The following is a 17,338-nucleotide window of genomic DNA, read 5'->3' as shown; positions in this document are numbered from 1 at the left end:
CGTCCCGGGATTCCAACAGGCAAGTGATTAGCGACGGCTTCGATTGAGCAATAATCGCATAATGCATTTCCGTTTCCATTCAGTCGACAGTTCACAGAAAAACTGACGATATCGTTAGCAGCAGGCTGTAGCTTTAAGCTTGAATCCGTGTTCATCCGTGCATCGTGCTGGCCACAATAAATCCGACTCGATGCGCATGGTGACCACCTGACCGATAAACGGGACGACTTGAAGCTGGAACAGTCGGTCGTTGGTGGTCCGGGAAAGGAACTTCCGAATTGCTTTGATTGGTGCGTCCCGACTTCCGGTTGAGGCTCGCAGGAAAATGGTCAATATCAGGGGCAACGTTCGCTAAAGACTCTTGTTCAGAGTTAACATCCGTGGAAATTCGTTCATCGTGAAGTCCAAAATAAAACTGATTCCATGGGAGGCTAGAAGGCAGAGGTGCGTGACTTCGAGAAAAGCTTATGTTTGAGAAATACTTGCCAATGCATGGCAATTGGAAGCCTCCCTCTGGACCACCTGACCGATAAACGGGACGACTTGAAACAGGAACGAACGGTCGTTGGTGGCCAGAGAAGAGAACTTCCGAACTGGCATGATTGGTGCGTCCCGGTGTCAAGCTGAGATAAACTGGCGACTGGTTATTATTGAGGATCACGGAACTGTTTTGAGTTGTAATCCATGAATTCTCGGAAATATAATCCTTTCGGCCACGATTCAGGATTCAGCGCCCTCGGTTTCGAATCCGGAGAAATGCCAACTTTAAACGATATGAACCGGAAAGAGCTGATATCGCTACCTCTCGGAACTAATTTTACCACCGTGGCATCTTCCACACCAAGGTTGGCCTGCACCATGGTTTTAACAGCGCCTTCAAAGACTTCTTGCTTAATACGCGACAAATAAATCCAGAATAACTTTGGATTTTCATCTTCACAAAGTGGAATTGAAACTAGATCGTTTGAATCATGTTTTGATCCGAGTTGACAAGGTTCAGTTGAAACCGCATCTGGAACCCGAGCCCGCTTCAATGGACGTCTGAGTGGTGTAGGTGTCGGCGTGGGTGTAGATTTGTTCCACATGGGGGTACGAATTGGTTTCGGAGCAAGTTGTTGAATTTGCGAACGCAATTCTGTGATCGCGTTCGTCAACTGCGCTAGTTCGTTTGTTGGGCATCCCTTGCTTTCTTTGAATTAAATCGCTTTGCATTATGAAGCAGTCGTGGCGTAGCATGATCGTCAGTGAATCGAAAAGACGTCGAATAATTCGACGCCGTATACGGAAGTTTTTTGTTAGATAATATCAGGCTAACTTATCGTTCACCTGATTCAACTTGATTTTGGGCAAAGAGCCTAGCGAATAAGTCATGAAAAATCATTTAGTAACAAAATAAATGCTATGATGGTGATTTAAAACGTCTGTACAAACCTGGCTTACTGATATTCACTTCATTTACTTCACACCCCTTACACTACTAGAAATAAATAGTTTTGCTTTATGAAGTATTCGTGACGAAGTATGATCGTCAGCGAATCGAGAAGACGTTGAAAAATCCAACGCCGTATGCGGAACTTTTTGGTAAGGTAAGAAAACCACAATTTATCATATCAATCACTTCCATCCGTACCGTTGAGCCGTTAACACGTACGCCGGAGCATCGTATCGTTGCTGTGTACCTGCAGGAACATTTTGCATTATTTATTTTATTCTTACCAGTTTTTCAATCAAATTCATTCATCAAAATTATTTTCATTTTCTTTTATTCATATTTTTCTCTTTTCTTTCCAGCATGGGGAAGTCATCGGCTGGCTCAAGAGCCGGTAGAAAGCGAATTGCCGAACCTAATTCAGGTCCATCGCCCAAAAAAGTTGAAATTTCCAATTCATTCGATGTCCTTCATAACATCGGTGATGAGGAAATATTCATATTTAATTCTGATAAGAGTACTAAGAAACCTTCTTCTTCTTATACTCTTAAAAACGAAAAGGTTCCACCAATTACGGCCACGATTCCTGACTTCAATGCCTTTCGGAAAGAAATCGTCACTTCCGTCAAGGATGTGAAGATTTCTTTTCAGATCGGTCGAAGAGGAACTGCTCGTATATTGGCGGAATCTTTCAATGATTTTCAAAAAATTTTAAATTATTTGAATAATAAAAAACATCAATTTTTTACTTACGACACTAGAAGTGATCGTCCATTTAAAGTTGTACTTCGTGGTCTCACCGGCGATCAGACACCGGATGAGATCACAACTGAATTAAATTCTTTGTTAGGTTTTTCTCCAATTCAAGTTATTCAAATGAGGAAAAGAACCAACACGAATAATATCAGTAGTGTCGGTTTTGCTCCTGAGCTTTATTTGATCCATTTTAAAAAGGATCAAGTTAATAATTTGTAAATTCTTGAAAAGGCTCGTCTTATGTTTCATTGTCGAGTCAAATTCGAACCTTTTCGAAAATCTTCAATCAATTTCCTCCAAAATATTACGCAATGTCGTCGTTGTCAAGCTTTTTGTCACGGCACTAAAAATTGTAGAATGAATGCCAGATGCATGCTTTGCGGCTCATTCGATCATGAAAAATCTAAATGCCTTTTTGGTGGTGATAAGCCACAAACAGAATTTTTCAAGTGTGCAAATTGCGCAGGAAATCATACCTCGAATTCGCTAGACTGTCCCATCAGGGCAAAAATTATTGCTTCTAGGAAAAATCCCAAAGTTTCCAGAAAAGTTTCTTCTCCTCCTTCCTCTTTTTCGTCTTCACACGTCGGGCCGGCAAACAACCTGCCTGTTTGCGGTCAGCCTCGGCCTACATTGGAATCACGTCTTGGTAATGCTCGAAGTGATTTTAATGTTACCTGTGCTGATTCTGCGCCACAGACTCGTTGTTTATCGTTCTCAGAGGTGGTTGAAAATGGGTTGCCCTCTCCAGGCATAACTAATAAAAATGGGAAAAAACCAAGTCTCAACGTTCATGCGAAGGCTTGGGAAAATCCCCGAAATTCAAATACTTGTTCTTCTCCTTCATTTTCTGATCCTTACAATTTTGTTGATTTGGGTGAGATTACTGAGGAAAAATTAAAATTTTTGCATCAAAATTTAATGGAAATGATGCAAATTCAATGTTTGAAGCTTTCCAAACTTCTTTTAATTATGCTAACAAAATTATTATGACTTTACGATTCCCTCATGGATCCAAATAGATGTTTAAATATTATGAATTGGAATGCTAGATCTTTGCTGGCTAACCAAGATGAATTCTTTTTATTTTTGAAAACCCAAAACATACATATTGCTGCCAGCACTGAAACTTTTTTAAAGCCAGACAACAACTTGAAAAGCAATGCTTTCTTTAAAATTTTACGAAATGATCGACTTGATCGACAAGGTGGGGGTGTAGCTATTGTCATCAATAGTCGTCTCAAATTTAGACTTCTTCCTTCTTTCAATACAAAAGTCTTAGAAACAATTGGAATTGAATTAGAAACTTCTATGGGGAAAATTATAATTATTGCCGCATATTTCCCTTTTCAATGCAGCGGTGAACAGAAAAATTTTTTGAAGGGAGATTTACAAAAACTCACCAGAAATAAATCTAAATTTTTTATTATTGGTGACTTTAATGCAAAACACCGATTTTGGAATAATATTTCATCAAATTCAAATGGGAATATTTTATTTAATGACTGCTCTGCAGGTTATTACACTGTTGAATATCCTAATGGGCATACTTGTTTCTCTTCGATTAGAAATCCTTCCACAATTGATTTGGTTCTAACGGATTTAGGCGAGCATTATAGTCAATTAGTTACTCATGCGGACCTCGATTCAGACCACCTTCCAGTAACTTTTTCTTTATCCCAAAGTCCCATTGAAAACCCTTTAAAATCAACTTTTAACTTTCAAAAAGCTGACTGGGAGCGATATAGGAATTTTATTGAACGTTATTTGAATGTAAACGTTCCACTTAATTCAATAGAAGATATTGATTTGGCTGTAGAAAATTTGACAACTTCAATAGTCAATGCTAAAGCCGCTTCAATACCCAAAGTTAAACATAAATTTAACCAACCTTTAATTGATGATGATCTTCAGTTTTTGATACGACTGAAAAACATTCGTCGACGCCAATATCAACGTACTAGGGATCCTTATTTGAAATTTATTTATTGCGACCTTCAAAAAGAGATCAAACGTCGTTTAAATTTCATTCGTAATGAAAATTTTGTCAAAGCAGTAGAGGACATAAAACCCTACTCAAAGCCATTTTGGAAATTAACTAAAATTCTGAAAAAGCCCCAGAAGCCAATTCCTACTTTGAAAGACGGGGATAAACTTCTTTTAACTAACGCAGAAAAAGTTCAAAAATTGGCCCAACAATTTGAGTCTGCTCATGATTTTAATTTAAACGTTGTAAGTCCAATTGATGCTCAAATTTCCCTTGAATTTGATGATATTCTTTCTAAACAAAATGTGTTTGAAAGTTCTTGTGAGACAAATATTGATGAACTTAAATTGATTTGCAAAAAAATTTAAAAATATGAAAGCCCCAGGGGAAGATGGGATTTTCTATATTCTTATTTAAAAGTTGCCTGAAATCACTTTCAATTTTTTAGTTGAAATCTTTAATAAATGTTTTCACTTGGCTTATTTTCCAAATAAATGGAAAAATGCCAAAGTAACTCCAATTTTGAAACCTGGAAAAAGTGCTTCAGAGCCATCAAGTTATCGACCAATTAGTTTGCTTCCTTCTTTAAGTAAACTTCTTGAGAGAGTTATTTTGAATAGAATGATGATCCACATTAATCAGAATTCTATTTTCCCTAAAGAACAATTTGGTTTTCGTCATGGACATTCTACTACACATCAACTTTTGAGTGTAACTAATATGATTAACGCTAGCAAATCTGAAGGTTATTCAACTGGTGTTGCTCTTCTAGATATTGAAAAAGCATTTGACAGTGTTTGGCACAAAGGTTTAGTAGCTAAATTAGCTCGATTTGATTTTCCTGTATATCTCACTAAAATTATTCAAAATTATTTGACTAGCCGAACCTTACAAGTAAGCTAACAAAATTCATGCTCTGAAAGGACTCCCATTAGAGCTGGGGTCCCTCAGGGCAGTATACTTGGGCAGATTTTATACAATATTTATACTTCCGATCTTCCTGATGTACCAGAAGGAAAAGGTAGAAGATTATTTGCTGATGATACTTTGCTTTCAGCCAAAGGTCGGAATTTACGGGTGTTACGCAGTAGATTGCAACAAAATTTAAATTCCTTTTTGAATTATTTGAAAATGTGGAAAATTTCTCCTAACGCTTCCAAAACTCAACTTATTTTATTTCCCCATAAGCCAAGAGCTAAATTTTTAAAACCTAATGAAAATCATTCCATAACTTTTAATGGGGTTTCATTAGAATGGTCTGATCACGTGAAGTACTTGGGACTAACACTTGATCGGAATCTTACTTTTAAAAATCACATTGAAGATATTCAATCTAAATGTAATAAATACACTAAATCTCTTTGTTCAGTCCGACGAGTCGACTGAAGAAAGAGAGAGCGACGATGAATAACCGCGAGAGAACCGAACGGAATGAGCAACACGGCTGCTCTCGCTATAGAAAGTTCTAGGAGGTTCCATCTAGCGCAAGCACGTGATTGTGTGCTTCTCGCTAGCCTATTTAAGGGCGCTTTCTTCGATGCGCCTGAAGTCAGTTCGCATTCAACCACCAAACTAGTAACATCTCAGAGAAAAGTGAAAGTGATTATTAAGAGAAAAATAAAGAGAAAAGTATGAAGTGCTAAAAGGTGTGTTTTCTGTGCTTGCTCCGGCATCTGCTCGTCCCTAATCCAGCCGCTTTAATTAATCGGCTCTTTTCAGAGCCATATTCGAAAGAGTACGATCTCGTAGGGACGAGATCATCGAAAAGTCTTGGCCGCCAGGCAGCATCGAAATGATCTGCCTCCACTGATGAGACAACCATGCGTGGTTGTCTCTTGAGGCCCAATCCCACGAGGGGAGCGGGCATTTTTCCCAATCAGTGGTAGTTCCCAAGCATCCATCCGAATATACAGTCCACACGCAACAATGGTCCTTCGAGCCGGATGAAGAAGCCGGCACCTCCAGACGGAAAACGCCCGTCTTTTGATACTGGATCGGGCAGCAGAATGTCGTGAGTGGAGCACAGAAAAGGAGCAATACAGTGAATATCAAAGCGGACATTTATCGAGAAAACAGTGAATTGAGTAAAGTGATTAAAATGCCACCCAAAAGAACACCGGTAAAAGGGAGCCCGGATTCACCGAGAGGAGAAGACACACTTGAGTTGCTTATCCACAACCGTGGAATGGCAAAACGGAATGTTAAAAGAATCCTGACTCATTTGAAAAAAGCGGAAGATGACAACGCTGAGCTGACCCCAGCTCAAATCAAAGTGTACCAGCGAGGCGTGGAGAGTTCCTACGCAGATTTCAAGAAGCTTTACAATGAGATCATCCAACTGGTCTCACCAGTCGAGCGTGAAGAGCATGACGACGATTATTTTGACTTCGTGGACCTGTATGAAGATGCGTCGATTGTGATCGAAGGTTGGCTCGAAAAACTAACGCCAGCCCTGCAGCATCAGTCAACCAACAACCAGCCTCCTTTGATCGTCCAACCTTCGCTTCCTCGAGCCATACCAACATTTGACGGAAGGTACGAGCAATGGGAGAAGTTCAAGGTGATGTTCCAGGATGTGGTCGACAAAAGCAACGAGCCAGACCGCATCAAACTGTACCACTTGGAAAAGGCCTTAATTGGAGATGCCGCTGGATTGATAGACGCCAAAACTATCACCGACGGCAACTACGCACGAGCATGGCAGCTTCTCGACGAACGATTCTCTGACCAGCGACGGTTGATCGACCGGCATCTAGCAGGCTTGCTAAGTGCCAAAAAATTATGCCACGAATCCTTTAGCGAGCTGAGGTCTTTGGTGGAAACTTTCGATGGACACTACGAAAACCTCAAATTCTTGGGCCACTCTTTTGCCAGCGTAGCGGAATACATGGTGGTGTTCCTGATGTCCCGTGGATTAGATGACGAGACCAGAAAGCTGTGGGAGTCCACCGTGAGGAATGGGGAGTTGCCAACATACGCAGACACAATTGGATTTTTGAAAGAGCGTATCTCAGTCCTGGAGAGATGCCGAATATCCAGCGAAGACACATCATCTTCTGGGGGGGATGATGTTCAGTCCGACGAGTCGACTGAAGAAAGAGAGAGCGACGATGAATAACCGCGAGAGAACCGAACGGAATGAGCAACACGGCTGCTCTCGCTATAGAAAGTTCTAGGAGGTTCCATCTAGCGCAAGCACGTGATTGTGTGCTTCTCGCTAGCCTATTTAAGGGCGCTTTCTTCGATGCGCCTGAAGTCAGTTCGCATTCAACCACCAAACTAGTAACATCTCAGAGAAAAGTGAAAGTGATTATTAAGAGAAAAATAAAGAGAAAAGTATGAAGTGCTAAAAGGTGTGTTTTCTGTGCTTGCTCCGGCATCTGCTCGTCCCTAATCCAGCCGCTTTAATTAATCGGCTCTTTTCAGAGCCATATTCGAAAGAGTACGATCTCGTAGGGACGAGATCATCGAAAAGTCTTGGCCGCCAGGCAGCATCGAAATGATCTGCCTCCACTGATGAGACAACCATGCGTGGTTGTCTCTTGAGGCCCAATCCCACGAGGGGAGCGGGCATTTTTCCCAATCAGTGGTAGTTCCCAAGCATCCATCCGAATATACAGTCCACACGCAACACTCTTTATTCTCTCATCAACAGGAAATCCCGCCTCTGCCTGAGGAATAAGATGCTGATATATAAACAAGTTTTCCGACCAGCGATAATGTATGCAGTTCCGATTTGGTCTAGCTGCTGCGCGACGAGGAAGAAAGCCATCCAGAGGATTCAGAACAAGGTTCTGAAGATGATTTTGCGGCTTCCACCTTGGCACAGCACCGAAGATCTTCATCGGATTGCGGGCATTGAATCGATCGAAGAGATGGCCAACAAAATAATCTCCAACTTCAGAGGAAAATCGATGCAGTCTTCCATCGCAGAGATTCGTTCTCTTTATAATTAGTTTAATTTTAGGATAGTGCTTAGTTTTAAGTTTAAAATATTTTTGCCATTACAGGATGTTCTCCTACATTAAATACTTAATTGCGCTAAGCAAATTTAATTCTTATAAATAAATTTTTAATATCTAGCTAACTAAAGGGCTCTGAACAGTTCATTATTGAGCTGAACACCTAATTTAATGTAATAATGTAATATAAATGTAATGATGAATTGATACAAATAAAGACATATTAAAAAAATCATATCAAAAAATGTGTTTCTGGTCCAGTTTTATTAGAGGGTTTATTTTGATATTCATGTTATCAAAACCTGTTATGTTTATTTTCGATTCTAGACTTCAATGATTGTCTACTGAAATGAAAAATCTCAAAGTTGAATGTTCGTTTTATCGAATTTTTGCCATAAAAATCGCATTCCGCGATGAACAAGTAATTCGTGGGGGAACCAAATTGAACCAACGACGATACAACCTTTATGCAAATTGAAAGTAAACATTCATTCTCACCCATGACCTGTCATAAATGGTGTTTTAGCCGACGCCTGGCAATTGACTGGCTCTCAATTCAACGTTTTCCAACCAGCAACAACAACGCTTTCAGTGATCGCTAAACTACACATTCCAATCTACCACCATCAGATAAATCATTATCAACTACAAGCGCACCACCAGGCGGAGAGCCATTTCGTGTACAGCATTCGATTCAGATGCATATGATTAAAAAGTCAATAACGCTGCGTGAAATATTAATTTTATTGGATTTTTTTGTATTGATTTAAAATATATGAAAAATAAAGTTAATTTCGTTTTAAGGTGATGCTGCTCAGCTGTGATCTCGTTACTCCGTGATAAAGTTTTAATTGGGCGAGTCCCTGCAAAACGGTTTAAAAAAAGATCGAACTACTTCAATCAACATGCTGGTCATGTCCATGGAATTGTTGTTACTGTAGCAAGGCAGGTACTTGGCAACCACTTTCATTTTCAGCTCACTAGCAATCAATTAGCTTTTTCCAAACATACGCGGGCGCGCGCCAACTCTCTGGTTGCATGAATGATGAACTATCTGCTGAGCAATAGTCGATTGAATGTTTTCATTTTTTCCCCGTTTTCTTTTCATCCCGATTGCAGTTTAGCAGCTCGATGAATTGAATTGAATGGATGTAATTTTTCTTTTACTCGCGCTGTCAAATTAATTGGTTTCTATTTTTCCGTAACTGGGAGACACCTTTTTCTGTCGCCCGCCATTGGGGCAGGTTTAATTTCAACCGGGAGGAGGTTTGCCCTTTTGATTTTGACATATGGATCTGGTACCAATCACGGCACGTGAAAGGCGTCACCTGAACAGGCTAGATCCCGATACTCGGAGTTTTTTTTTCTTGATTCAAATAAACACTTTTCACTTCAATTGAAAGTAATTGTAGACAGTTGATTCAGATGAACCAAATTGTGAAAGAAGGATGCTGAACTAATAAATTGATTGTGAATTATTCACCCAACTTCTGGAGCTTCTGTTTACATTGAAGGAATAAAATTACATACCTACCTACCTTTCTGTATACGCTATGATTTACCTAGAAGAAAAAGATCGATCCAACTGAATGGTTCCAGGATCTATTCACCTAAAAAATTGAAGCAATTGAATTGATCTCTGCAAGATCTATCTATTACATTTTTATAAGAAGTGTTGCATGAGAGTTGCTTTATGCTGTTCCAGAAAACATAAAATCGCATTCAAAATGATAACTGAAGTCATTAAAAACGTTACTGCGAATTGTAATTGCAACTAACGCAAGTAAAAGGTAGAAAAAATCGTTACTCGAAGTCGGATTGAATGGCTTAAATCGGATATAATAAAAAGTCCGTCATGTTTGCAGATTTTGAAGACGATTTCGTTAATTTTTTTTTCTCCCGCTTGGGTCAAATGAGAGAACAGCTTTGTTGTGCACCCAAATTGCTTAAAATCAAATGGTGTATTTGGAAGAATTGCCCTGTAACAGAAGCAGCAAATATTGTCACTGGCAGCGGTTCACATGCGTTGAAAAAAAAATCTTATGCTCTCTTACATTCTTTCAGTATGTATGAATAAGGTGTCGAATATAGTCCAATTCGTATACTCTTATCGCTTTAGCCAGAAATTGAAAATATGCATGTGTATTGCCTCCACTTTTGTAGGTAAATGCTGTTTTTTCGAGTTTCATACTATCATTCTATAATGTATATGAAACGTATATCAAAGTTGTTGAGAGATATACCTACAATAAAGGGTAATGCGGTCAAAATTTGGTCAAAGGAACACGCGTGTAAATTGGTGAAATCGTTTATTTAAAAAATCAAATTAAATTTCTTTTTCAAGTTTATTAGTATGAAATTCAGGAAAAATATTCAGTTATGCTTCCGCTTTTCCAAATCCGAATTGCCGGGCCTTACGCTTAACCCCTGCCATCAGATTTTGTACAGCCACCTTGTCCACCTTCTTTGCCGCAGAAAGCCAGTTTGCCTTGAACTGCTGCTTGTCCTTAGCAGTTTTTTGGTCTTCTTTAGGTATTGTCCTTCAGGTTGACAATAGCCCAGTATTTCTCAATTGGGCGGAGCTCTTGCGTTTTGGGAGGGTTCTTGTCCTTGGGAACCACCTGAACGTTGTTGGCGGCATACCACTCCATGGCCTTTTTACCGTAATGGCAAGATACCAAATCCGGCCAAAACAGTACGGAACAACCGTGTTTCTTCAGGAAAGGCAGCAGACGTTTATTCAAACACTCTTTCGCGTAAATTTCTTGGTTGACAGTCCCGGAATCTATGAAAATGCTGCTTTTCAAGCCACAGGTACAGATGGCTTGCCAAACCAGATATTCCTTCGCGAACTTTGACAGTTTCATGTGCTTGAAAATATCTGATACCTTTCCCCTTCCTTTTGCCGTATAAAACTCCTGTCCCGGAAGCTGCTTGTAGTCGGCTTTGACGTAGGTTTCGTCGTCCATTACCACGCAGTCTGTTGCTGCAAGGGCAACAGATTCACTGTCACTTGACACTGACAATCTGAGAAACCGGAAAAGGGAAGAGTTCAAGAAGAGGGAAAAGGAGTGATTCGTGGTGATAGAAAAGTCGTGGAATTTGTGATTAAAAGTAGAAGAGTTGGCTTAAAGTTTGTAAAAGTAAAAAGGTGGTAGAAAGTTAAAGAGGATAGATCGCAGTAGTGCGAATTGCTGGATTAAATCAGATTTGTAGTATATAATTGGTAGGCTATAACTTTCCATTACACTCATGCGCTGAACTAATTTATAATCTAACCTATATAGGCTTGAGGAGATTTCCAACGCTGATTTGGAAAGGCAGATATACGTTCCGAAATACTCGGAAATCGTTAAGGGTTCCCATTCACTACTTAAAAGTAGAGCGTAAATATGCTAATATTATATCCTTCGCAAACGTAACTGAACCATTAATTTTTTATATCAGGAACAACAACAGTTGTTGAAGTCTTCGACTGGAAGACAATAAGTTGGTGCCGAACATAAAGTCTATAGAGCTCACTGAAATTGTAAGTAGGAAAACAGAATCAGTGGCACTTAAAATTGTTTATCTTTATATTATTTTCTTTTAGTTTGAAGCATCGCAATAAATGCTATCAAAACTCAGCCGTGCCTTTATAACTTCGGGCCAACAAACTTCAAAAAAAAAAAAAAAAAAAAAAAAAAAAAAAAAAAAAAAAAAAAAAATGAAAAGCATAAACGAACCGCGGAATGGGTAATCAGTCATTCCGGTTCTGAAGAGGCACCCAGAAGATCGAAACCACCAACAAGCAGGATTGGAGCCAATGACGATCAGAAAGTGGATAAAGGCGAAAAGGAAAAGCTGTCCGAAAAGATGCTAAATAGCTTACAACTACAACTACAATCATGCCAGGGAGCTGCAGGACCGACAGCAGAACAGCTTCAAGAGCTACAGGAAACGCTGAAATTGTGTCAACTCGAATTAGCGGAAAAGAAAACTGGAAGGCCAATAAGCCAGGGCCGCCTTCAGGAACACAGAAGACAATTGAAACCAAATGAACTGGTACCATCAGCATCATTGTCGGCAATGGAATCAAAATATCGCCTACAGAATCCTCATTCTCAATCACAGCCACCATTAACCGGACCTGCAGCGAAGGGAGCGATACCGAAAACAAACTCCCACCGTTCGAAGTTAACAGGTAGAAGTGTCGGAATGATGCCACGTATTCCTGAACACGCAACTGAGTCATTGCAACAGAAAACAGATATCCAAGAACGTCAAGATGATAACTGCTTGATTAATTCTTCAGCACTAGCATTTGAATTCGACCAACAAATTGATCAAAATACACCATACCGGCTAACCAACACCGTACCAACAAAGCAACAGATGGCCGCTAGAAAAACATTCGGTGGGAACTTACCGACCTTTTCCGGAAACCCGGTAGACTGGCCAGTGTTTTTCAGTCATTACACATTCACCTCGGAAGCATGCGGATTCAATGACGGCGAAAATATGCTTCGACTGCAACGTTGTCTCACAGGTGCAGCCTGGGAATCAGTTCGAAGTCGATTAATCTTGCCTGCTTCAGTACCAGCCGTTATTGAAACGTTACGGGAGAGATTCGGGCAACCTGAACTAATAATTGAATCATTGATAGACAGAGTTAAACACACCGCACCTCCAAGGGCCGATAGAATAGCTTCCTTTATCGATTTTGGCACAATGGTACAAGCCCTATGTGACCACATTGAAGCTGCCGATTTGAGGGAGCATTTGTCTAACCCGACACTGTTAAAGTATTTGGTCGGAAAATTACCAGACGACTATAAAATGCAATGGGGTCGTTACCGTCGAGTCAGCGATACCGTTAACCTACAGACGTTTGGCTCATTTATGAACGAAATAGTTGCAGATGCTGTTAGTGTGACTCCGTACCCGAAAGAATTCCCAACGCGTTATTCCAAACCCCGGCCTGATCGACACTACTTTCACTCGGTTACCGGGGGGAGTAACAATAGCGAGGAAGCCGAACTTGAAGGAGTGCCGTCATCCGTAATGACGAGAATTGAGTGTGCCGTTTGCCGGAAAGAGGGACATCGTTCTAAAGATTGCAGAGAGTTCCGCTCACTGACTGTAGACGAAAGATGGACGCGCATCAATAATTTGAACCTCTGCCGGACCTGTCTTTACAGTCATGGACGTAGGACTTGTCGGAATAATAATCGATGTGGAACAAACGGCTGCGACCAGCGCCATCATCCTCTCCTACACAGGATTCTCAAGCCTACGATAGACACGTCCTTGAATGAAGTTATCCCTGTCATTCATCAGTTTCACCAAGCTTCTACACCATCTCTTTTATACCGAATCATTCCAGTTATACTTCATAAAGGGAAGGTATCAGTTAAGACTCATGCATTTATTGATGAGGGATCCTCGTTGACTATGCTCGAGACTGATCTCGCGAATAAACTGGGATTAAAAGGCTCGGTACGACCCTTGTGTCTGCAATGGACGGGCGACGTGACCCGGACAGAATTCGAATCGCAACGTGTCTCGTTTGAAATTTCGGAGAAAGAGGGGTCCAAACGATATACTTTAGAAAACGTTGGAACCATCAAATCCTTAAATTTACCGGACCAAACCTTATCAGTAAATGAGCTCAAGGAGCGATACAACCACCTACGTGGGTTGCCAATCATCGGTTATCAAAACGCGAATCCTCAATTGCTTATTGGAGTTGATCATTTGAGCCTGGTGGTCCCCTTAAAAGCACGTGAAGGCAGCGCTGGTGGCCCCATCGCGGTTCGCACACGCCTAGGTTGGTGCGTGTATGGCGGAACAGCCAGCAAGACCACGACAACTCGCAACTATCATATTTGCGAATGTGAAAGCGACACAAGAATGGATGATGCTTTAAAATGCTATTTCGAAAGTGAAGAAGTGGGAACAACAACAACAAAAACCGAGTTGAGTGATATGGACCAACGTGCAATGCAGCAATTGAAAGATGCAACCGTCTTGGTGGGAGATCGCTACGAATCTGCCCTATTGTGGAAGTACGACCATGTTGAGCTTCCAGATAGCTACCCTATGGCAGTAAGTAGGTTGCGATGTCTGGAGAGAAAGATGGAAAAAGACCCTGCTCTCAAAGCAAATGTTACCCGACAAATATTGGAGTACCAACAAAAAGGATTTTGCCACCGTGCAACCCGTGCGGAACTGGAAGCTGCCGATCCAAAACGAACTTGGTACCTTCCGCTGGGGGCTGTAACCAACCCGAAAAAGCCCGGAAAAGTGCGCCTTATTTGGGATGCTGCCGCTAAAGTTGAGAAGGTGTCGCTCAATTCTGTATTACTGAAGGGACCAGATCTACTGACCCCACTCCCTACGGTACTTTTCCGATTCCGTCAATTCCCTATAGCCGTGTGTGCGGATATCAGGGAAATGTACCACCAAATACTCATCCGTGAAGTAGATCGAAATTCGCAAAGGTTCCTATGGCGCGATGATCCTAGTCAGACCCCGGAGATCTTTTTGATGGATGTGGCCACCTTTGGCGCGAGCTGTTCGCCAGCAATAGCGCAATTTGTTAAGAACACCAATGCCCGCCGGTTTGAACAACAATACCCAGACGCCGTAAGGGAGATTACCGAAGGGCATTACGTTGACGATTGCGCTACTAGCTTCCGGAATGTGGAGGAAGCAAAAACAATATCTTGGCAAATCAGATACATTCACCAGCGCGGGGGTTTCGATCTTCGAAACTTCAGTTCTAACAGTAGCGAAGTCCTTCATTATTTGGGGGAGAAAGATACAGGAGCTGTGAAAAATTTGATTCCGGAAAACGATGACACAACTGAGCGTGTCTTGGGCTTACTGTGGGACACGACTCAAGATAAACTCAAGTTTCCTACAACGATGCGTTGTGACATAGCAAACATTATTGAACACGGACTGAAACCAACCAAGCGAGAAATTTTAAGATGTGTCATGTCACTTTTCGATCCCCTTGGATTATTATCCCCCTACTTGATCTTCGGCAAAATATTGATGCAGGAAATTTGGCGGAAAGGCGTCGGCTGGGATGAAAAGATCGACGACGAATCCTTCGAGTTGTGGAGCAAGTGGACGAAGGTACTGGAAAGTATTAACGACATCGGAGTTCCTCGGTGCTATTTTACAGAGGTTGCGCAAGAGGTAGAAATTCATACATTCACGGACGCAAGTGAAGCGGCATACTCGTGCGCCACATATTTCCGCTTTGTAAGACCAACCGGTCCAGCCGAAATTGCGCTAGTCGGTTCAAAGACTAAGGTAGCACCACTGAAACCTTGGTCAATTCCTCGTCTTGAGCTTCAAGGCTGCGTTCTGGGTGCTCGATACACCCGATTCATCGAAGAAGCTCATTCACTGCGCATCTCAAAACGAGTTATGTGGTCCGACTCGAGTACGGCGTTAAGTTGGATAAACTCAGATCCACGGAAGCTTCATCGTTTCGTTGCATTTCGCATCACAGAAATATTGGAATTGACTAACCGAAATGAGTGGAGATGGGTTCCGACAAAGCAGAACCCAGCTGATGAAGCGACGAAATGGGGTGTTGGACCTCATTTTAACGATAAAAGCATCTGGTACAGTGGGCCCGAATTTCTTGCGTATCCAGAAGACCAGTGGCCCGTAAAAAAAATTGTACTTCCCCCGACCGCAGAGTTACGCCCTTGTTTTGCACACTGTGAAATCATTTTGCCAGAACTACAAATCCCCGTCGAAAGGTTTTCAATGTGGAATCGTCTGTTAAGAACCACTGCATACATGCATCGTATTTTTTCCAAACCGAATTATTCAGATGCTAAACGCCCATTAGAAATCCTCACGCAAGATGAATTAAGAAAGGCAGAACGAACCTTGTTCAAACAAGTACAGTGGCAGTCATACCCGGATGAAATGGTTACGTTATCAAAGTATAAACAAAATCCAAAAGGACAACACTTTATCGATAGTTCCAGCAGTATATATCAACTTTCCCCATTCCTCGATGAACACGGAATTCTCCGAATAGATGGGAGAATCGCAAAGGCGCCGAAAACTAAACTGGACAGTAAGTATCCCATTATTTTATCGAAAAACCATCGAGTCACGTATTTGCTTGTCGATGACTATCATCGAAGATTCAAACATGGCAATAATGAAACCATAGTAAATGAAATAAGACAGCGGTTTCATGTCACCTCGATTCGAGGGTTCGTCAAGGATGTCGTGAAGAAATGCCAACTATGTAGAGTGCGGAATTCACGTCCAATAATACCTAGAATGGGGCCGCTTCCGTTAGCTCGACTGTCTTCTGGTTCCCGTCCCTTCACGTACGTAGGGGTCGATTATTTCGGGCCGCTACAGGTTAAAGTAGGAAGAGCGAGTGTTAAAAGATGGGTAGCACTTTTCACCTGCCTCACGATCAGAGCAGTACATCTTGAGGTGATCTATAGTCTGACTACGGAAGCTTGTATCATGGGAATACGTCGATTCATTGCTCGTCGCGGTGCGCCAGTGGAGTTTCATAGCGACAACGGAACGAATTTTCAAGGCGCGGAAAGATTGTTACGAGAACAGATAAACGTGGGGCTGGAGTCAACATTTACCAATAGAAATACCAAATGGTGCTTCATTCCACCAGGTGCCCCCCATATGGGCGGAGCATGGGAAAGAATGGTACGCTCTATCAAGCTTGCAATGTCGGATGCCTACAATGAAAATCTAGATGACGAACGCCTACTCACCCTCCTCATCGAAGCTGAGTTTATAGTAAACTGTCGACCGCTGACTTATTTGCCATTGGGCTCGGCGGAACAAGAAGCACTTACTCCTAACCACCTACTGCTAGGCAATTCAACAGGAGTTCATCAACCGGAAGCGCGTGGAGTCTGCGATCGTAAGTTACTGAGTCATTCGTGGGATGTACTCCAGAAACAGATAAGTTCATTCTGGAAAAGATGGACACTTGAATACCTTCCAACTCTTACAAAAAGAACGAAGTGGTTCGGGGAGACAAAAAACATCGAAAAAGGAGAGCTGGTCATAATTGTTGAAGGTTCCAGACGTAACAACTGGGCCAGAGGTCGAGTACTGGAAGTGGTTCCGTCACCAGATGGACGAATTCGGCAGGCGATTGTGCAACTAGCATCCGGTAGTATATGTCGCCGCCCTGTATCGAAGTTG

General features: G+C 41.6%; 1 protein-coding gene across 1 annotated transcript in view; it reads left to right on the top strand.

Annotated features, from left to right (window-relative positions):
* Positions 1-11,989: 11,989 nt before the first annotated feature.
* Positions 11,990-17,338, top strand: part of LOC129752788 (uncharacterized) — a 5,502-nt gene continuing 153 nt past the window's right edge. Inside the window, exon 1 of the mRNA XM_055748564.1 lies at positions 11,990-17,338. This exon is cut by the window's right edge and continues 153 nt beyond it. Within this exon, the coding sequence (XP_055604539.1) occupies positions 11,990-17,338 (5,349 nt within the window).

Source organism: Uranotaenia lowii, chromosome 3 (genome assembly GCF_029784155.1).
Source record: "Uranotaenia lowii strain MFRU-FL chromosome 3, ASM2978415v1, whole genome shotgun sequence".
NCBI classification, from domain to species: domain Eukaryota; kingdom Metazoa; phylum Arthropoda; class Insecta; order Diptera; family Culicidae; genus Uranotaenia; species Uranotaenia lowii.
This window is presented reverse-complemented; position numbering and strand designations above follow the sequence as displayed.